General features: G+C 49.8%; 2 protein-coding genes across 6 annotated transcripts; one reads left to right on the plus strand and one right to left on the minus strand.

Moving 5' to 3' along the window:
- The first annotated feature begins 389 nt into the window (after nucleotides 1-389).
- Nucleotides 390-12,161, plus strand: LOC108394786 (torsin-1A). 3 transcript variants are annotated; one of them, XM_073223015.1, is made up of 5 exons: nucleotides 390-658; nucleotides 1,294-1,559; nucleotides 3,624-3,799; nucleotides 3,895-4,022; nucleotides 4,317-6,051. In XM_073223015.1, exons 1-5 carry the CDS (start codon nucleotides 478-480, stop codon nucleotides 4,475-4,477), a joined length of 912 nt encoding a protein of 303 aa, XP_073079116.1. In that variant the 5' UTR covers nucleotides 390-477; the 3' UTR covers nucleotides 4,478-6,051. The 3 variants fall into 3 exon arrangements, with proteins under 3 accessions (XP_073079116.1, XP_073079126.1, XP_017512060.3); XM_073223025.1 differs by lacking the exon at nucleotides 4,317-6,051 and adding an exon at nucleotides 12,109-12,161 and having other exon boundaries at nucleotides 394-658; XM_017656571.3 differs by lacking the exon at nucleotides 4,317-6,051 and adding an exon at nucleotides 7,472-8,620 and having other exon boundaries at nucleotides 399-658.
- Nucleotides 10,081-15,851, minus strand: LOC108394787 (torsin-1B). Of its 3 annotated transcripts, XM_017656574.3 has the most exons (5): nucleotides 15,568-15,845; nucleotides 14,672-14,937; nucleotides 13,100-13,275; nucleotides 12,251-12,378; nucleotides 10,081-11,978 (listed from the first exon to the last, which is right to left on the minus strand). In XM_017656574.3, exons 1-5 carry the CDS (start codon nucleotides 15,764-15,766, stop codon nucleotides 11,689-11,691), a joined length of 1,059 nt encoding a protein of 352 aa, XP_017512063.1. In that variant the 5' UTR covers nucleotides 15,767-15,845; the 3' UTR covers nucleotides 10,081-11,688. The 3 variants fall into 3 exon arrangements, with proteins under 3 accessions (XP_017512063.1, XP_017512064.1, XP_073079159.1); XM_017656575.3 differs by lacking the exon at nucleotides 13,100-13,275 and having other exon boundaries at nucleotides 11,785-11,978; nucleotides 15,568-15,847; XM_073223058.1 differs by lacking the exons at nucleotides 10,081-11,978; nucleotides 13,100-13,275 and having other exon boundaries at nucleotides 12,106-12,378; nucleotides 15,568-15,851.
- Between the last annotated feature and the right edge of the window lie 2,296 nt (nucleotides 15,852-18,147).

Below are 18,147 nucleotides of genomic sequence, written 5' to 3' on the forward strand. Positions count from 1 at the left end.
TTTTTGAGGAACTTCCTTTCTTCTTTCCATAGAGGCTGTACCAATTTACATTCCCACCAACATGCAGGAGGGTTCCCTTTTCTCCACACCCTCTCCAACATTTACTATTTCCTGTCTTTGGGATACTGGCCATGCTAACTGGTGCAAGGTGATATCACATTGCGGTTTTGATTTGCATTTTCCTGATGATCAGCAATGATGATTAGTGGCGCCTTTTTTTCATGTGCCTACTGGCCGTCGTTATGTCTTAAAAAATAGTCTTATTTTTGTAAAAAGTAGCCTCCTGTATCTCTGTGCCCATGTCCCCAAAGCAGGAATGGGCTGTGCCCCTTACAAAGATGGCGGCTGCAGGCATCACGAGGAGGCTCGCCCGGCACAAAGATGGTGGCGGCGGCCGGAAGGAACCGGAAGCGCGGTCCTGCGGCAGCCGGGGTCGTGGGCAGGCGCGAGAACGCGCAGCGCGGTGCGAGTCCGGGCATGAAGCCGGGCGCGGCCGCGCTGGGCCTGCTGCTGCTGGCGCCGTTGGGGGTGCGGGCGGTGGAGCCCATCAGCCTGGGACTGGCCCTGGCCGGCGTGCTCACCGGCTACATCTCCTACCCGCGCCTCTACTGCCTCTTCGCCGAGTGCTGCGGCCAGAAGCGGAGCCTCAGCCGGGAGGGTAGGACGCGGCAGGGGCTGGAGGCCGGCGCTTGGCTGGGGCGGGGCTCAGGGCAGGGGGAGCCACTCGGAGGGCCGGAGCCCGGGCAGAGCGGAGGGACCCGGAACCCGGCGCCCGAACGGCCAGGGCTGCGCGGTGGGGCCCGGCTGCTGGGCCGCAACCGCACAGACCCGACGTGGTCGTTGACTTGAGGAGGCGCTGCGGGTTGGGCTGCTTCACGCAGAAACTGGGGACATGGACAGGTGTTAACTTTCTCTAAAGAGAGTTTTGCACCTTCCTAGCGGGAGACAAGAAGGGTGGTGGGTGGGGACTCTTGTGGCGCGGACCCGAGGTGGCCAGACTGCAGTCCTTCTCGTGCCCGCCTGTGGGTGGGAGGAGCAGAGCCGGGGTGAGGGGCACACGCTGGCGGCGGAGGCAGTGGAGCCTAAGGACCTTTTCAGGAAGGAGCCCAGCTCCGACCCTGGCTGTGCGGTGGGAGGGCCTCCTGGACCAGGTGCTTACATTCCTCGACGTTGCACACGGTGCTTGAAGAGCTTGCCTGGCTTTGCTGGCATTCACGTGAGCCCGTACACTTGGCTAAATTTTGCCAGCTGTGTCCCCCCTACCGCTTCCCTGACTGACTTTGTTTTTCCCAGCGCTGCAGAAGGATCTGGACAGCAAGCTCTTTGGACAGCATCTTGCAAAGAAAGTCATCTTAAATGCCGTGTCTGGCTTCATAAGGAACCCGAAGCCCAAGAAACCTCTCACCCTCTCCTTACACGGGTGGACGGGCACCGGCAAAAATTTTGCCAGCAAGATCATCGCAGAGAATATTTACGAGGGTGGTCTGAACAGTGACTATGTCCACCTCTTTGTGGCCACACTGCACTTTCCACATGCCTCCAACATCACCCTGTATAAGGCAAGGGCAGAATTTTGGAATCCTTCCTGGATGATGCTGGGTTTGACATTTCTTTGTTAATGGGCTGGAATTTGGGAATTCCATGTTGAAATGAGTGAGCCCTGTAAATGGCTGTGTGTGTCAGTTCCTCTTTGAAAGGGGTGGAGTTTACAGAGGGTTTGAGATGCACAAAACAGACACTCAAAGCTTTGTGCTGGTTTCTGAAGACAGGCCCAGTGTGGTACTCATTTTGGGGTCACAGGATTTGAGATGGGCATGATCCAATCCAACTGAAAGATCCAAAGATAAAAGAGGAAATGTTCCTAGAGAGGCCGACTTGTAACTGAAGAGTTGCAAACTGTATACAGTTTAACTCGGTGATGAACAGCCAGGGCTTTGGGGGACTCAGCTGGGTCTGAGTCCTGCCCCTTCCACCCACCAGCCATGAAATCTTGGGAAAGTTGTCTGACCTGAGACTCAGGTTCATCATCTGTGAGAGAGTAGTTGTGAGAATTCACTGAGCTCTGTCAAGTACATAACGTGGTGCCTGGCACATGAGGGTTCCAATAATGTTAACTATTGTCTTTTTCTAAATCCATGTAACAAACCTGCAAGGTGGGCAAGATGTCAGATGTTTAACCTTTGCCCGTGTGAACACATTTTTCCATTCTTCTTGGGAGATCATCAGCATCACCAGCTATCCACGGGTTCATGGGAGGTGGACTTCCAGTGCAAAACTTGGGAAAGTTCCCAAAACATCGTGACAAGTTGGTCATCCTAGTTAGCATTCAGGCTCTGCTGTGTAATGGCTGTGTGGCTTTGGGCAAGTTCCTTAACCTCTCTGTGCCTCCATTCCCTCATCTGTAAGATAGGATCTGCAATCATAACTACTTTGATGGGTTTTGGGAGATCATAGGTTCTACGAGTAATGTTTTAAAACAGTGTCTAACCCGTAGTGAGTGATCAATACGTGCTCTGTGTTATTGCCTGTAAATTGGGGTAGCAGAATAGGAACACCTTGGCTGTTGGCACCTAACGGATCTGAGTAAATCCTTATTTAAATGGTGACTCATTTCGCAGCCTCAAGAAAGTCACTTGAGCCCTCTTAAGGCTCCTCCTCTAAGTGGAGGCTAGTCCCTGCCTATAGAGCAGAATCACCACTTAGGTTAGATAGGTACACACGGACCCTTGTAACCCTGGGTCATAGTAGCCAAGCAGAAGCCAAAATCATAAGTCAGGACCTGCATTGTAACTTCCGCACTCTTGCTCACAAAACAACTAACTCCTCCTCCTCACCTTGGGGGAAAAGTTTAGGAAAACATTATGTAGAACCTTAGCTCAAATTTCTGGTTAAAAGGGTCTTTTCTCCTTACCTTGGTTGCTTAGTATTATAAGTACTTGTGTTCTTATGGAATGTTTCTGTTTAGCTAAGTTTATTTCAGAGACCTCTAGGCATAGTTCCAGAAACCCCAGTGTGGCGTCCTGCACGCATCCCAAAGCGCGTGTAATGTCCGGTTCTGTCGCCTCCCTTAGCAGGCCTCTGTTCCTTGCTCTCCCTCTCGGAAAGTCAGTGCACGCTCTCCGGGCTGCTCTCTAAGGACTGAGTGGCAGAACAGGTCACGTGGTCCCTTTTTCCAAGAAGGCTGGTGTACATAGAATATGTATTAGCATTGCCATTTTAATGACAGAGGACCACTCAGTGACACAGCATCGATGTGACAACTTACAGGAATTGTGATCAAAGTGTATGGCTTTGGAATCAGGCACAGCAGGGGGTTCAGATCCCAGTCTGCCATATACTAGTTTTGTAAGCTTGGGCAAGTTGATATAGCGTTCCATGCCTCCATTCCTTCATCTGTAAAATGGAGGTGATAACGCCCACTATGTGGGTTGTGATGAGGAACAGACAAGCTTGTGTGTGTAAAGTGTTGGTGCAGTGCTGAGCACACAGTAAGCGCTCCGTGAACGTGGCCATGGCCGCAGCACACACAGCTTATACAGCTGTAGCATCGATAATTCTCACACAGGTTGTTTCCGTTGTCCTTGCTGAGAACTGCGTGTTGGCTTTTCCCCCTTGTGACCCAGGATCAGCTACAGCTGTGGATTCGCGGCAACGTGAGTGCCTGCGCAAGGTCCATCTTCATATTTGATGAAATGGACAAGATGCATGCCGGCCTCATAGACGCCATCAAGCCTTTCCTAGACTACTACGACCATGTGGACGGGGTCTCCTATCAGAAAGCCATCTTCATATTTCTCAGGTAAAGACAGGGCTGGGACACCATGGAAGCTCTGAGCCCGAGCCTGTGAGCTTTAGTTAAAAACCCAGTCCTTACCCACTGGATTTATTTTGCAGCAATGCCGGAGCAGAAAGGATCACAGACGTGGCTTTAGGTTTCTGGAGAAGTGGGCAGCAGAGGGAAGATATCAAGCTCAAAGATATGGAGCCCGCGCTGTCTGTGTCGGCCTTCAATAACAGGAACAGTGAGTGGGGCCGCCCGTCCCCGACCCCTCCTGTTCGTGATGCTGTGTCCCTAAGTTTTAAGTCATTTGGCATCACCGTTGCCTGGGAGGTGGTTAGAAGTGCAGGTTTCCAGGCTCCTTCCCTAGGCCCGTGGAGTCAGAACATGAGGGGAATCTGAATGAACCCCAGGTGACATTTATGCAGTCTAAAGTTTGAGAAGCACTATTTTAAAGAAAGAGGGAAATTATTGATCATTGAGATCTTGAGAAGTAGTTCCCTGTTTTCTTCAACTAAATCAGTTTCCTTTGTTGAAGAAAAACAGGTGGTTGAGCAAGAAAAGCTGCTGTGGGTGCCTCCAAAGGAGATGACCTGTAAGGTCCCTTCTTTCTGTGCGTGGCCCTACACCTTGGAGGTCCTGCGGGCGAGAACAGCCAAACAATGGTTGGGCCCTTGTTCTGTGCTGGACGCTGTGTGAGACACTCTGCCTGCGTCTTTCCTTTAATCTTCACAGTAACCTCATGGGGTAGAAACTATTATCATCCTTATTTACAAATGGAGTTACTGAGGCTCAGAGAGAGAGGGCAGCTGGTCCACATCTAACACACAAGGTGTCTGATACCAGAGCCCAAGCTTTTTACTGCCAAGCTCGCTGCTTTTCTGGTGAACTCACACGCACCTTTGACCTTGAGCCCTTGGAGTTGGAAAGCCACTGTGATGTAGACTGACACACTGGGTCCTACCTGTGAGCCCTGCGGGGTGACTGTTAACATCCGAGTCTTTGCTCAGGTGCGTCCTTGAGATTACAAAGCCAAAGGTCTTCTTTGAAACAGACTTACCAAGAAATTCGTGTTAGTTGCAGAGTTACATGAGCTGTCAGTTTGTGCAACTGGAATATTACTGATGAAAGACATTCTGTAATACACTGAATAGTTTGTCGGCGTGCCAAAAAGTATGAACATGTGAAGCAAGCCTTAGCTTGAATCCTGCAGCAGGTGAGGCCAGCTGCCTAGAGCCCGTATCATGGGAGGTTACCTGGGTTCCAAAGTGCAAGCTCAGTGCTCACTGACTGTGGCCTCAGGCCGTCCAAACATCCTCATTCCTTCATTTAATAAATATATATTGAGTGCCTCCTGGTTGTCTGGCACTGGCCCGAGAACTGGGGACATTGCAGTGAACAAAACCAGAAATCCTGCTGTCATGGAGTGTATATTCTAATGATGGTAAATAAGTGAGGCAATGTGTCAGGTGCTGGCATAGCTATATCTGTATTGAGGTGGAGGTACATCTTTTTCCCCTCCCCAATAGGGAAAAGGTGAGTCAATAAATAAAGAGGGTTTGGGGTGCTGGGATGAGGATATGCTGCAGTTTTAAATAGAATGGTCAGGAAAGAGTCATGGGAGGATGACGTTTGAGCAGACCTAAGGGGTGAGCGAGCAGACCCTGTGCACGTCAGCAAAGAGCATTCCACTGGAGGAACAGCCCAAGGTCGGGGTCACTGGCTGGTCCCAGATGAACAAAGGAGAACAGGGTTAGGTAAGAGGTAAGACTTGCTGTGGGGGTGCAGGTCATGGGAGGCCTCAGGGGGCCACGGGGAGGCCTTAGGTTTGACCCCTAATGGAGGAGGTAGCCCTTGGAGGGTTTGAGCCGACAGTGACATGATCAGACTTAGTGTAACAGGGTGGCGTGGGCTGCTGGGTGGAGAGTGGACCGAAGATGGTGGGGTGGGGAGTTCAGCGGGGAGGCGCTGCACAACCTGGGGACGGAGTATAGGTGGCCTGGATGGCTGTGGGGATGGTGTGATATGGCAGCGTTTGGAAGCATTTTGAAGGTAGAAACAAGATATCCTAAGAGATTGGGAATGACACGAATCAGGGACCTGGCCTTGAGCAGTTGGAAAGTGGCACTGCCATTTAGGGGGCCAGCTGCTGGAGGAGCAGGTTTGTGGGGAAGTGAGAGGTGAAAATGGGTATGTTCAGTGAGTTGATGACATGTCAGTGGCATCCACGCCGAGATGTGGAGCGCAGGCAGGATGTCCGGCGGAGTCCAGGAGGTGTTCAGCCTGAGGAGACAAACTGGGGAGTGGTCCACAGGTGGTTTTAAAGCCACGAGACTGTCTGAGATCACCTGGAGATCACCTTTTCCGCCAGGACACTTCCTGGGTCTTTGTGCTGTCAGCTCCTTGTTCGGACACTGCTGAGGGTCACCTCCACAGCCAGGCCTCCCCTGGCCACCCTAATTAGCCGTCTGTTCTTGCCCCCTAAGAGCCCCATCTCAGTGTCCGCAGCCCCTGGCACTGTCTGACACTGTCAGTCGACTAGCTTGTAGGGTGGCCCCTCAGTTGAGAGCCCCGTGAGGGCAGCATCCGTGTCTGTCCGGTTCTGTGCTCTGTCCGAGGGAGTAGGGCATGCCTGGCACAGAGCAGGCCCTCGGGAAACGGGCTGTCCGAACGAGCTTGCCAGCATGGGAGCCGGCCCGCTTGGTACTGCCCTGTGGTTAGTTTTATTCTTTCCCAGGCCACAGACCCACTCCTTCCAGGCAGACATATTTATTGAGTACCCGTTGTGTGCAAAGTGCTGTTGGGAAAGAAAAGCATAAACCCCAGTTGTGATACTGTGGTTAATAACAAGAAATACATATTTGGTCTTTGTCCCAATTTCTGACACAGAACTAAAACCCATGGCATTTTCTAAGCAGTGAGAGCCATGAGGTTGTCTTGACATAACAAATCCCTTCGTTTGTATTGATGAGGTGACTTGAAAAGCACCCAAGGAGAACCAACCCTGTGACTGGATGGTTGGAACCGGAGGTCAGTCCCACCCCCTGACCTCTGGGGCAGAGAGCGGGGATGAGGGTTGGGTCAATCATTGATCAGTCATTAAATCAATGGCCAGTGATTTAATCAGTTGTGCCAATGTTAATGAGGCCTCAGTAAAAACCCAAAAGTACAGGGTTTGGAGAGCTTTTGTGTTGGTGAACCTGTAGATTCTGGGGGAGAGAGGGTATGGAAGCCCCCACCCTGCCCACATACCTGCCCTGTGCTTCATTTTCATCTGGCTGTTCGCGAGGCATATCCTTTTGTAAAACAGCTGAGAAAGCGAGTAAGGAAAATGTTTCTGAGTTCTGTGAGCCGTGCTAGCGGTAGGTCAGACTCAGGAGGGAGTCGTGGGCACCTCCAGTCTATAGCCAGTTGTCAGGCACAGATGACCTGGACTTGAGATTGGTGGCCGAAGTGGGGACTGTCCTGTGGGATCTGAGGCCTCCCCTGCGCCCCGGGATAAAGGAGGCATCCTTTCCTGGTGTCCCGTCACCCTACCCTCTTTGGCGAGCTCAGGGGCTCTCCCTGCCTCAGTAGGTTGTGAGCTCCATGGAGCAGGTGCAGGGCTCCACTTCCAGAGCCGGGCACGTGGTCGACACCCCGTAAATATGTCAGGTGGACGGTGGATGAACAGCACCTTTTTCTTTTTCTCAGGTGGCTTCTGGCACAGCAGCTTAATTGACCGAAATCTCATTGATTATTTTGTTCCCTTCCTCCCCCTGGAATACAAACACCTAAAAATGTGCATCAGAGTTGAAATGCAGTCCCGTGGCCTTGAAATTGATGAGGACATTGTAACCAGAGTGGCCGAGGAGATGACATTTTTTCCCAGGGAGGAGAGAGTTTTCTCTGACAAAGGCTGCAAAACTGTGTTCACTAAGTTGGATTACTACTACGATGACTGATGGCACGGGTGCCACCGCTTGGCACTGGACAAGAAGGAACTCGGTACTCACGTCTTTCCCATGCCACCCCCACTCAGTTCCCTGCAAAAGGAGGCAAATGAACTTTTCCTGTTACCACGACAGGAATTTTCCTGGGCTTTGTTTTCATCCAGCGGAGTCCCCAGGCCCTCACACCGTGGCGACCTGGGCACCTGAGCCCACAGGCCCTCACACCGTGGCGACCTGGGCACCTGAGCCCACAGGCCCTCACACCGTGGACACCTGAGCCCAGAGGCCCTCACACCGTGGCCACCTGAGTCCACAGGCCCTCACACCGTGGCCACCCGAGCCCACAGGCCCTCACACCGTGGCGATCCTGGACGCGGCCCCCGGAGTCTTCGGAGGAAGAGGAGCCAGCTCCCAGCCCACTCACACCAGGCTCATGATTTTTTAAAAATCATGTTTTAATTTTGTTTTCTCTTTCAAGGAAGGACAAATAGGTTTTACTGAAAATGCAATCATTTTATTTGAAATGGTTTTTAACATTATGAGGAACTTTTCAGACTCTAAATTGTTGGCTTTGTGTGTGGTTTTTTTAAGTACTGATCATTATTACGTGTATTGTGACGTCTTCACTGCCAAAAAGCCCAAGCCCAGGTCCTTGGCATGTCTTCTGCAGGCTGGCGGTCCTGGGGACTGAGGCTGGAGCAGTGCCCCTTGCCACAGGCTGGAATGGCAAGGGGGGCAGTGAAGGCTGAGATGAGAGGACAAGTGTGCAAGAGGCCGCGCTCAGGCTCGCCACAGATAAGCCTTAAGTGCCCTTCCAAGGGTTTTGATTTCTGTGACTTTGTTAACTTTGGGAATGATCTTAGTAACATGTTGAACATTTGTTAGAAACAGTTTCCTTGAAAGAAAAGTATCTCCAGTTTGTCTCTTGTCAGTCCTTTAAAAGCTCTGAAAGGCCCTTCTCTTCTCTCCGTGCCTGTGCCGTGTGCAGTCTGGCAAGTTTGCCATATTTTCTTAAAACCTGTATTTAGTCAGAACTCCCCAAAACACCTAGGACGGCTTAGCTGTCCCCCCACCCCTTGAGGATGTTGAGAAGTGTTTTTATTTATAAATGCAAATAGTTAAAATTTATAAAACTCTATATTTGGGAACACATTTTTAAAGGAGGAAAAAAAACCGCCTCCACTAGGCCTTTCGTGCTTAGGCTGTGAATTAAGGCCTAACAGGTGCAACCCAGGTGGCCTGAAGTTAGGTCTCAGGCAGGGACTTGGGACCCTAGGACAACTCCAGCTGCTTGCTCAGCACAGGTATCGCACTCCACTGCTGGGTTCACAGAGCTCCTGACCCCCGGCTGGGGATTTCCAGTCTAGATAATGTAACCCCAGCTGAGATGCCAGGTAGGGGTACGGAACATATACGGACACTGAACATACCTTGTACACAACTTGTCTGTGTGCCTGCCAAGAGGCAGGGTTCCTAGAGAGTGCTGGCAGGGACAGTTGAGCTAGGTCGGCAGCTGGCTGCCATAAGATCCCTCTGCCTCAGTTCCCAGCCTGTTAACAGGGGCTCTAAGGCAACCCAGGCCCCCCATGTCCAGCTCTGAGTGTTGGAAAGTTCTTGATGTTGAGCTGAAGCTGGCCTGTTGTCACGTCTCCAGGAGCCAGATTGGGGCTGATCATTTGAAGGCAGCCTCAGCTCCTGGGAGTCTAATAGGGAACACAGGGTCCCAACTTAACTGGGACAGTTCAGCCTGAACAGAGGAGGCGGCGTGGGGTTGGACCGCATTAGGTTGGAAACCAGACCTGGGAAATTAAGTCACAGGTTTGATCACTTTCAGTTAAGAAGTGAAGGGAGTGGGTTGGCTGAGGGCAAAGAGGGTTTGAACTTGCTAGAAAGCTGGGTAGTTGATCCTCACTCCTGGGAGAAGGGTTGGTGTTAACAATTCCCTGACGGAGATGAGAGACCATGTTACATCTGATTAAGCAGACACCTGGTTAATATAACTAGAATTTTACTATTTACCAGTTCTGGGCAGGAAGACCCAGTCTAAGCTCGGCCTCGCTCAGGGAGTCAGGTTTTCCCAAGGCCTGTTTCCTCCCTATATGGATTTCAGGAGGGAGTCCAACTCTTTCTGCTGTTTTCATCCACGAAAATACGGAGTATAACACATCATCTACTCCAGTTCACCTTTATATTTGGGGATGACAGCCTTTAAGGTAAATACTGATTCTGTATGATGCAAAGACTGCCAATCAGCATGTCGAGGGCACGGCGGGCCTCAGGACACCTGAGTTAACAGCCTTTAGTTTGAGCTTAAACCTTTCAGAGTTCGCAAACATACTAGGGGGGAAAGAATGCAAGTGACTTCTCACATGATAGAATTTAGGCTTTATTAGTTTTACATTCAGTGGGTCAATTCAAGCTCTTGTCTACATGCTACATCGGGTGCAGGTGGCTGGGCTGTGGCCAACCGTGAACTTTTCAAGGTACAAACCAGTAACTGAAGTCCGAAGGTGATCAACATGTGTTAAATTTATTGCATCATTGTAAATGGAGAACATCTTGTCTCCTGAGCAGACACCCAAAATGTTATAAAAGAGATGTAACTAAGCTCCAATTTGAGAATATGACTAAAAATGTTAAGCCTCACATTGGTATTTACTGAAGACTAAGTGTGATCCTCTGTAAGGCATTCCCACTGTCATAAAAATACTCATTCTACATTCTGTGTACAAAGGCTGCGTGTTGTTCTCAATATGTGTCTGCAGTTGCACTGCAACTATAAGAATGACAGAGAACAGTTCACACTGGCTGGAAGCTAAGTCTTACTTCCCAGTGACCAAGGCAGTCCTGCCTGGAGCTGCCATATACGGTGTCATTATCAGATGACACCCAGGACCAGCCACAATTTCAGGCTGACCTTGTTTGATCTACAATTGTGATCCTATATTACCATGCCTTCAACAATACAAATTTATACCACTGGTTTCCAGAGCATCTGATAGAGGAACAGGCAACTATTCCATGTTGTGTTCTTCCCATGTTTTAAAATAAGCAATGTCTTCAGTTTCTATTATTTAAGATTCCGAAGCAAAAACATTATAAAAATATACGTATCCTCAAAAGCTCTAGCATTTCTAGTGTATAATATACTTCCACATCTTGGGCAGTACGGAGTCCACAAGCTGAGCTCTCAGTCTGGGCTCCTGTCATCCATGGACAATGAGCATGTCCTTCGGATTTCAAACTGACCCACATATGAACTGTAACAGACATTCCACCATGGGAACCAAGGACTCAAATTCAAAACCAGTGGTCTTGCTCTGATTCGACTCCAGGACTGATAGTTAGGGGGAGTCTTGCAGTGACTGAAGCGCAGGAGTACAGGTGGTACGGGAAGCCTGGGACCCACAGCAAATGAGAGACGCGCAAAGAAATTCCACGAGCAGCCAGCGCAGTGGACAGTCTGAGAGGCTGTCTGACCTGGTCTGCAGCAGGGGCCCAGGAAGGAGCTCCCTGTCCACAAGCAGACTCTTCACTCAGTTGGGAGTGTGCAGGCCCATGTCCCCACTGGACACTGTCTGAAGGTGCCACCCACTGAAAATACTTGAGTCAGCGAACACTTGTAAAGAAAAAGAAACGAGCAGCAGAATGCTTTTGGCAGGTAAAAATGCTCATGCGCCCCAGACCAGTTACACGAGCAGCTCCCGCGGTGTGGGATGGTCGGGTCACAAACAGTCCTAGGACTCACACAGTGTTCACGACACAGCTGTCAATGTCAGTAAGTGTAGGGGGCATTTTAAAAGTTTATCTTCAACTGCAGTTAACATCTGGATTGCTGTCAGGTTGCAAAATGACAAAGGTACTCGGCAGATTAGTGTCATTTCACAAACCAACTCTAGAAACTTCTAGATTCTGAAAGTCCACAGGTGCAAATGTGCAAATCCCCAAGAGGTCTTCAAAGTGCTTCCCAAAGCAAGGTCACTGGCTTACAGAGCTCCCAGCTGCCTCCGACCCTTCTTGCAATAGAGTCTGAAAATCCAGCCTTGCCTGCAGAGACTTGCAGCCCTTGTCTGAGTAGATTTTCTTATCTTTGGGGAAAAACGTCATTTCATCTGCCACCCTGGTGACAATCTCTTCGTCTATGGTGGAACCACGGGCCCTCATCTCTGCCCTCACACACATCTTCACATGTTTGTACTCCAAGGGCAGGAAGGGGATAAAGTAGTCGATGAGGTTTCTGTCTATCAGTCCACTGTGCCACAGGCCACCTGTGAAACAAGACTCAGCTGGGTCTCCCACCCATCACTGTCACTGTCACCCGGCCAAGCTCGCCGCTCTGACGGGGCCTGTTTTGATCCTTACCCACAATATATTCTTCATGTCTTTACACCCCTCTAGATTCTCTTCTTGTCAGGCATGCAAGAAGCCTTGGGTAAGGATCAGTCGGCTAGCCCTGTTAACTGGCGTCTAGCATAGAATGTCCTAAGAAAAAGTGTCAGCTTAGCAAAGCCAGGAAGGCGTCTCAGCCTGGAAGACTCACTGTGTTTATTATTGAAGACTCCGACAGAGAGCACAGGCTCCAGGTCCTTCAGCTGAATGTCCTCGCGCTTTCTTCCCGCCAGCCAGAAGTCCAGCGCCGTCTTGGTTATGAGGTCCCCACCTGCGTTGCTGAATTTGCCAAAGGAACAGAGTAAAATCACAGATTAAGACCTCTGTGTCCATCAGGAAACACACTTGCTCTAAGATTTATTCTTAACCAAGGAGTATTTACTAAGTGCTACTAGACAAAGAAAAAATTGTGCTTGCCCTCAAAGAGCTTAAAATCTGTTTTTTCAGAACTTGATAATGTGATACCTTTTTAGAACCCTCAGAGACAACATGTGCAGGTAAGGAAATTGCCTGTCATCAGCGATTACAGTCGACCCTTGAACAATATGGGTTTGAACTGTGTGAGTCCACCTACATGCAATTTTTTTTGACAAATATATTGCAAAATATCTTAGAGATGTGCGACAATTTGAAATAATTTTTTATTTTCTCTAGCTTACTGTGTTCTAAGAATAGCGTGTGTGTAATAAACGTAGGCTTCCGGTCAATAGTAGGGTATGGGGGGAGTCAAAGTTATATGTGGATTTCTAACTGTGAGGGGGGTGGGCACCCCTAGCCCCCTTGTCGTTCAAGGGTCAACTGTATTTCCTGAATGCATGTCCTCCTGCCCACACTCCATGCCATGCTGATACTAGCAACCCAAAAGGAAAAGAAATCAGAAAGACACTTTTGCCAGGCTGGCACCTGTGTTCCCAGGAAAAAGAATGCTGAGGGTTGCTAGGACGTCATTCTAGCATTGGGAGGATGAAAGCTGTGCCCGGAGAAACCACCTTCTGCTGACCTGAGAAAGATAAAGATGGCCTTCCGGTAAGACACCCCATCAACCTGCTCATAGTAGTCTAGAAACGGCTTGATCGCGTCGATGACCCCAGGATGCAATTTATCCATCTCGTCAAATATGAACACGGAGCTCGCACAAGCACTCACGTTACCTGGAATCCACCTCTGTAACTGTTCCTAGACCAACCATAAAAGAAGAAATAGGATGGGGCGGCTCAAAGGCTGTGCCAAGGGGAACAGACACACTGCACTGTTCCTCAGAGTCTGGAAGAAGAAAAGGCAGAGCGCCCGGGTTTAACAGACGACTCCTGGAAGCTGCATCTAACCTCCCTGTACTGGGCAACAGCTTTTCCAAAATGCTATCCATTAAAAAGTAGAAACTGGCAGAGAGGTGTTAAAATACAAAGATGTTTTTTCCTAACCCAAATGTCACACTATGACTTTTAAAAGGCTCTTACATCTTTAAAAGATGCAAGATACAAAACACATGACTATCATTTTCACTGTTAACCAACCCATAATTATCATCTCACTATGGACTGAAATCTCTATAGTTAATTTTACCAGATACACTGAGCAATAAGGAACTAGATTAAGCCTCACACAGTCCCAAGACCAATACCTTCTATTGACGCAGTGAACAAAGGCGCTGACCTAGAAGACATTTCAGGAAAAGCATTTGTTCCTATACTTCCTTGAAACAAAAAGACATTCAAGCAGCAAGGCCTCAACCCCAAAATGGGAAAGGCTTTTGAAGCACCCTCACCTGTTTTACTCTATTGCTAGAGATTTATGAATTCAGAAAACAAGAAAACAATTCTTTTTGGCAATCTTCCCCATTTTAGTTTGTGTGGCAACTGCCCATTTTCATGTCCTTGTTCGGTTTCTATTTCCTATTTCAGTCTCCATCTAAAAGGACTGTTAACCTTTCCAAGGACGCCATTTAGTTGAGAGCGCTACTAGACAGCTCAATATATATTAAATGTGGAAACAATAGGTCAGATGGTCTTGATTCAGTCCTCTGGGGCTTTCTTTTGAAGAAATCAAAGCCACGGATTTGAAGGATGGGAGGAGCAAAGGGAATAAAAGCTATTCAAAAAAAATAGTCTGCACTGCTAAATGCAGAGGCAGAGCTGAAGCGGCATCACAAGTGGAAGCCTTACGTGAAGCTGTGTCCAAGCAAACTGTTAGTGTTTCTCTTCCCCAAGCACTGTGATGGGCGCGCAGGCCATGCTGCTTCATGCCAGAGTACGGCTACCCTGCAAACTGGGAGTTAGAGGAGCTCTGGGTTCAAGTTTCTGATCTGCCACAAGGTCGCAGAGATCGTAAGGAGCAAGTCACCTTGCCTCTCTTGGTCCGTGTTTTATTGGAATAAACATCACCTACCCTACTTTGTAATCAAGTGAGGAAAAAGTCGTAAAAGAAAATGGCAGAGTTACCAGGGGCAAGCGTGCCTTAACTCAGAGGAGCCTGGGGCTATCGCAGCGCACAGATAAGCAGAAGCTGGAGTCAGTGAGCAGGTTGCCCAGACCTATCAAAGCGGCAGGTGGGCAGGAAAACAGGATTCCCTTGCCTGGTACAGCTTTATCTGCTGCTCATGAGGAAAGTGCAGAGTTGATACAAACAGGTGGACAAAGTTACTCTTCAGGCCTTTTGAGTGAAGATTTTCAGCCACAATTTGGCTGACGAAATTCTTGCCTGTGCCGGCCCAGCCGTGTAAGGAAAGAGTCAGTGGTTTCTTGGGATTTTTGTTGTTCATGAATCCAGTCAGGGCCTTGAGAATCACCTCTGTGGCCAGATGCTGCCCAAACAGCCTCTTCTCCAAATCTAGCTTGAGGGCTTCGGGAGCCAGCCCGAGAAAAGAGAGAAAAATACATGTTAAACATGCAACAGAAAAGCAGCTCTTTTCCCAGCTGGCCACAGTGAGAGGAATAGATTACCAAGTGGTCCAGCAGGGTATCTGCCCAACCCAATGGCTGGCACTGAGGCAGAACCATGGGTTGCAGGTCACACGATGCCACTTCCAAGGAAATGCACTGGATGGACGTCCTCCTTAACACTCAAGTGTGTGACTGGGAAACTAAATGTGTCCCTTCTCCAAGCATCGGGCCCCTCCTGACAGCTGCATGCTATTTCCCCAGCCGCCCCTGATGACTTGTAGGAAAACCAAGGGCCAAATGCGGACTTTCTGGGCAGACGCTGCTCATCTGAAACTAAAGGCCTGACATGGCGCAGAAAGGCTGGCCACGCTGCTTTCAGTTTCTTCTTAGGATAATCGCAGGGTACTTGAAACTTTTAAAACTTGGGCAGAGCCCCGCCATCTGGAGAACCGGTCTCAGAAGGCACGGCCTCCAGGGCTTAAAGTCCGGAGCGAGGCCCAGCTGTCCCCCCTCCCACCCCTCCGCAGGGGGGGCGCCGGGTGCCCGGCCCTCGCGCCCGGCGCGCCCCTCCGGGACGGATCTGCCCTACCTGACGCGTTGAGCGGCTGCTCCTCGCGGCAGCACTCGGCGAAGCGACAGTACAGGTCCTTGTAGGACAGGTAGCCGGTGAGCGCCGACGCGGCCCCGATGGCGATGCCCACGCTGATGGGCTCGAACGCCGCCACCACGTGGGACGCCAGGAGCAGCCTAAGCGCCCCGGCGCCCCCGAGCCGCACTGCCTGCGGCATCGCCCCCCTAGGAGCCCGCAGGTATCTGAGTGCCCGGCGCCCGGGCTGCCGAGCGGCAGGACGGACTTCCGGGCCTTGCGTCACTTCCGCCCCTAGGGGAGACCATGTCGGTGAAGGGCGTGACTCCCCGCCGCCATCTTTGTGAGTGGCATGACAGGCGTCCAGTGACTTTTACCTTCAATTGAACCCCAAACCTAACTTTTTACGGTTTTGTTTTCGCTCCCCTTGCCTTCCCAAGAGCTATAACGAGCGTTTCTCGTATCTGCCCACTGCCTTCCTTCCTGAAGCTGTCGCTGAGCACACCGTGGATACCTGAAGCCGGACGTGCCCCGGCGAGCACAGTCAAACCTAAGTCCCTTCTTTAATTCCGCGTGCGACAGGCAGGCCTTGCCGGGTGCTGCGAAGACAGCAGCGAAGCGAGGAAATTGGCAATGTCCTCTAGAGCTTCTAGGCTGTGGGGAAGGCAGACAGGGGACAGGGCTAATACTAGGATTGGAGGGGCGTAGACTGCTAGGCAAGACTGGGCCCGGAGCTGGGGCTCTATTCAGAAAAGAGAAGATGGTGGCCTGAACTGCAGCAAAGGCAGTAGGAGGGAGGGAAAGTCCGGGGAGAGGAAATCCCGGGACAAATACCTCTAAATCCGAAATCAGTCCAAGGGAGAAATAAAGTTTTAAATCCATTTACTGCTTACAAACCACAGTTCGGAGCCATCTCTTTCCTGCTCTGCAGAAGCAAAAACCATCATTCCCCCTAACCTCTCAGGTTCAGATAAACCCTCTGTTACCCTGGTAATTGCCCATTGATATGGAGATGAACTTCTCTCCACCCCTAAGGAATGCCTGAGAACTCTTTCTCATTCAGAGTCAAAATCCTTCCTGGCCTAGGTTGAGGTTTCACTTGGTGCCATCAAAATTGCCTGCCCTGCCCAGACAAGAGGGGTACGGTGTTGGCTGCCCGTGTGGTGGGATGTAACTCCAGGGAGAGGAAATCCTGGAGCAAAATACCTCTAAAACTGAAATCAATCAAAGAGAGAAATAAAATTTAAAATCTGTTTATTGCTTACAAACTGCAGTCAGGGGCCATGTCTCTCTCTTGCTCCAGCAGAAGCAAAACCAGTCCTTCCTCACCTCTCAGGTACAGATAAGCCCTCCCTTGCCCAGGTAATTACCCATTGATATGGAGATTAACTTCACCCCTGAGAAATGATGCAAATGCACTAAAGCCATACTTTCCACCTCTGAATGCTTGTTGATATGCAGATGTACTAAAACCAGGTGAGATGTTCTGGAAATATTACAATTTTACCCACATTGAGACAGGGACCATGGGCTTAGACAGAGTAGGGTGAGGGCCTCCGGAAAAAGCAAAGCAAGATATTTACAGTCAAAACAATGTAACAATGTAAAGTCCCTATTGAAACTCAGTGTTCGGCATTATGCAAAGTCAAGATCACACTAATTCTCTAGGGTAAAGATACTAGACTAGGAATACAGATGTCTTCAGTGAGATCGGTTAAAGGTCAAAAGGCCAGGAGCAACTTGGCCTGGAATGTTTGAGTGTTCTGCAAGGGTATCTCAGCATAACCCATGACTTCACTGTAAACAGCCCTAGCAAACAGACAACAACCCAGCCCACCCTGGGGGCAGGGCAGGTGGTACAAGTCCACACCCTAAGCCCTCAATTCCCAAAAATCCTCAACTGCCTATAAACCCCCTAGACAACGCACCACCCCAGGCTCTCTTGTCCCCTCCTGGCATGAGCCAGGAGATCTGTCCTTTCACTTTATCTCTAAATAAAAGCCTGTACCTTGCTCTCCTACCTTGAGTGTTTGTGAAGCTCATTCTTCGGCTTTGTGAACAAGAACCCCGGCATCAACATGGGGCCTTCCCTGTCCTAGGCCATCTTCAGCCTGGAGTATGTGAGCCTCGAAAGATGCCGGGGTTCTTGTGTGCAGAGTCGAAGAATGAACTTAGCAAATGCTCAAGGGAGGAAAGCCAGAGAGAGGCTTTTATTTAGAGAGAAAGTGAGAAGACAGACCTCCTGTCTCACATCAGGAAAGGACAAGAGAGCCCGTAGTGGTGCGTTGTGTAGGGGATTTATAGGCAGTTGAAGATTTTTAGGAAAATGATAAAGGGCTAGGGGTGTGGACTTGTTAAGTGGTCCTAGAATGTTCATCCTTGATGAGACATTAAGCCTCTTTTCTCATCAGTCTTCCCTAAGAAATTTACTGCAGATTCTTTCCCAGAATAGCAGCTTCTTTGTCTGGGACTATATCAATCAAAATGACCTGCCCTGCCCTCAAGGTGGGCTGTTATTGTCTGTTTGCTAAAGAGCTTAAGAACTGTATTTAACTTCTTGGGTTTGAAAAGGCAATCTTATCT

This window comes from Manis javanica, chromosome 2, assembly GCF_040802235.1.
Source record: "Manis javanica isolate MJ-LG chromosome 2, MJ_LKY, whole genome shotgun sequence".
Taxonomy (NCBI): Eukaryota; Metazoa; Chordata; class Mammalia; order Pholidota; family Manidae; genus Manis; species Manis javanica.

Bases quoted from the DNA above. Each gene is read 5' to 3' on its own strand.
- LOC108394786 (XM_017656571.3), top strand. From the start codon at position 478: ATGAAGCCGGGCGCGGCCGCGCTGGGCCTGCTGCTGCTGGCGCCGTTG. The intron at 1,560-3,623 runs GCAAGGGCAGAA...CTTGTGACCCAG, and splicing joins CCAACATCACCCTGTATAAG to GATCAGCTACAGCTGTGGAT. The intron at 4,023-7,471 runs GTGAGTGGGGCC...TCTTTTTCTCAG, and splicing joins GGCCTTCAATAACAGGAACA to GTGGCTTCTGGCACAGCAGC.
- LOC108394787 (XM_017656574.3), bottom strand. From the start codon at position 15,766: ATGCCGCAGGCAGTGCGGCTCGGGGGCGCCGGGGCGCTTAGGCTGCTC. The intron at 14,938-15,567 runs GTAGGGCAGATC...TGGCTCCCGAAG, and splicing joins GCAGCCGCTCAACGCGTCAG to CCCTCAAGCTAGATTTGGAG. The intron at 11,979-12,250 runs GTGAGTCTTCCA...CTTGTTTCACAG, and splicing joins AGTCTTCAATAATAAACACA to GTGGCCTGTGGCACAGTGGA.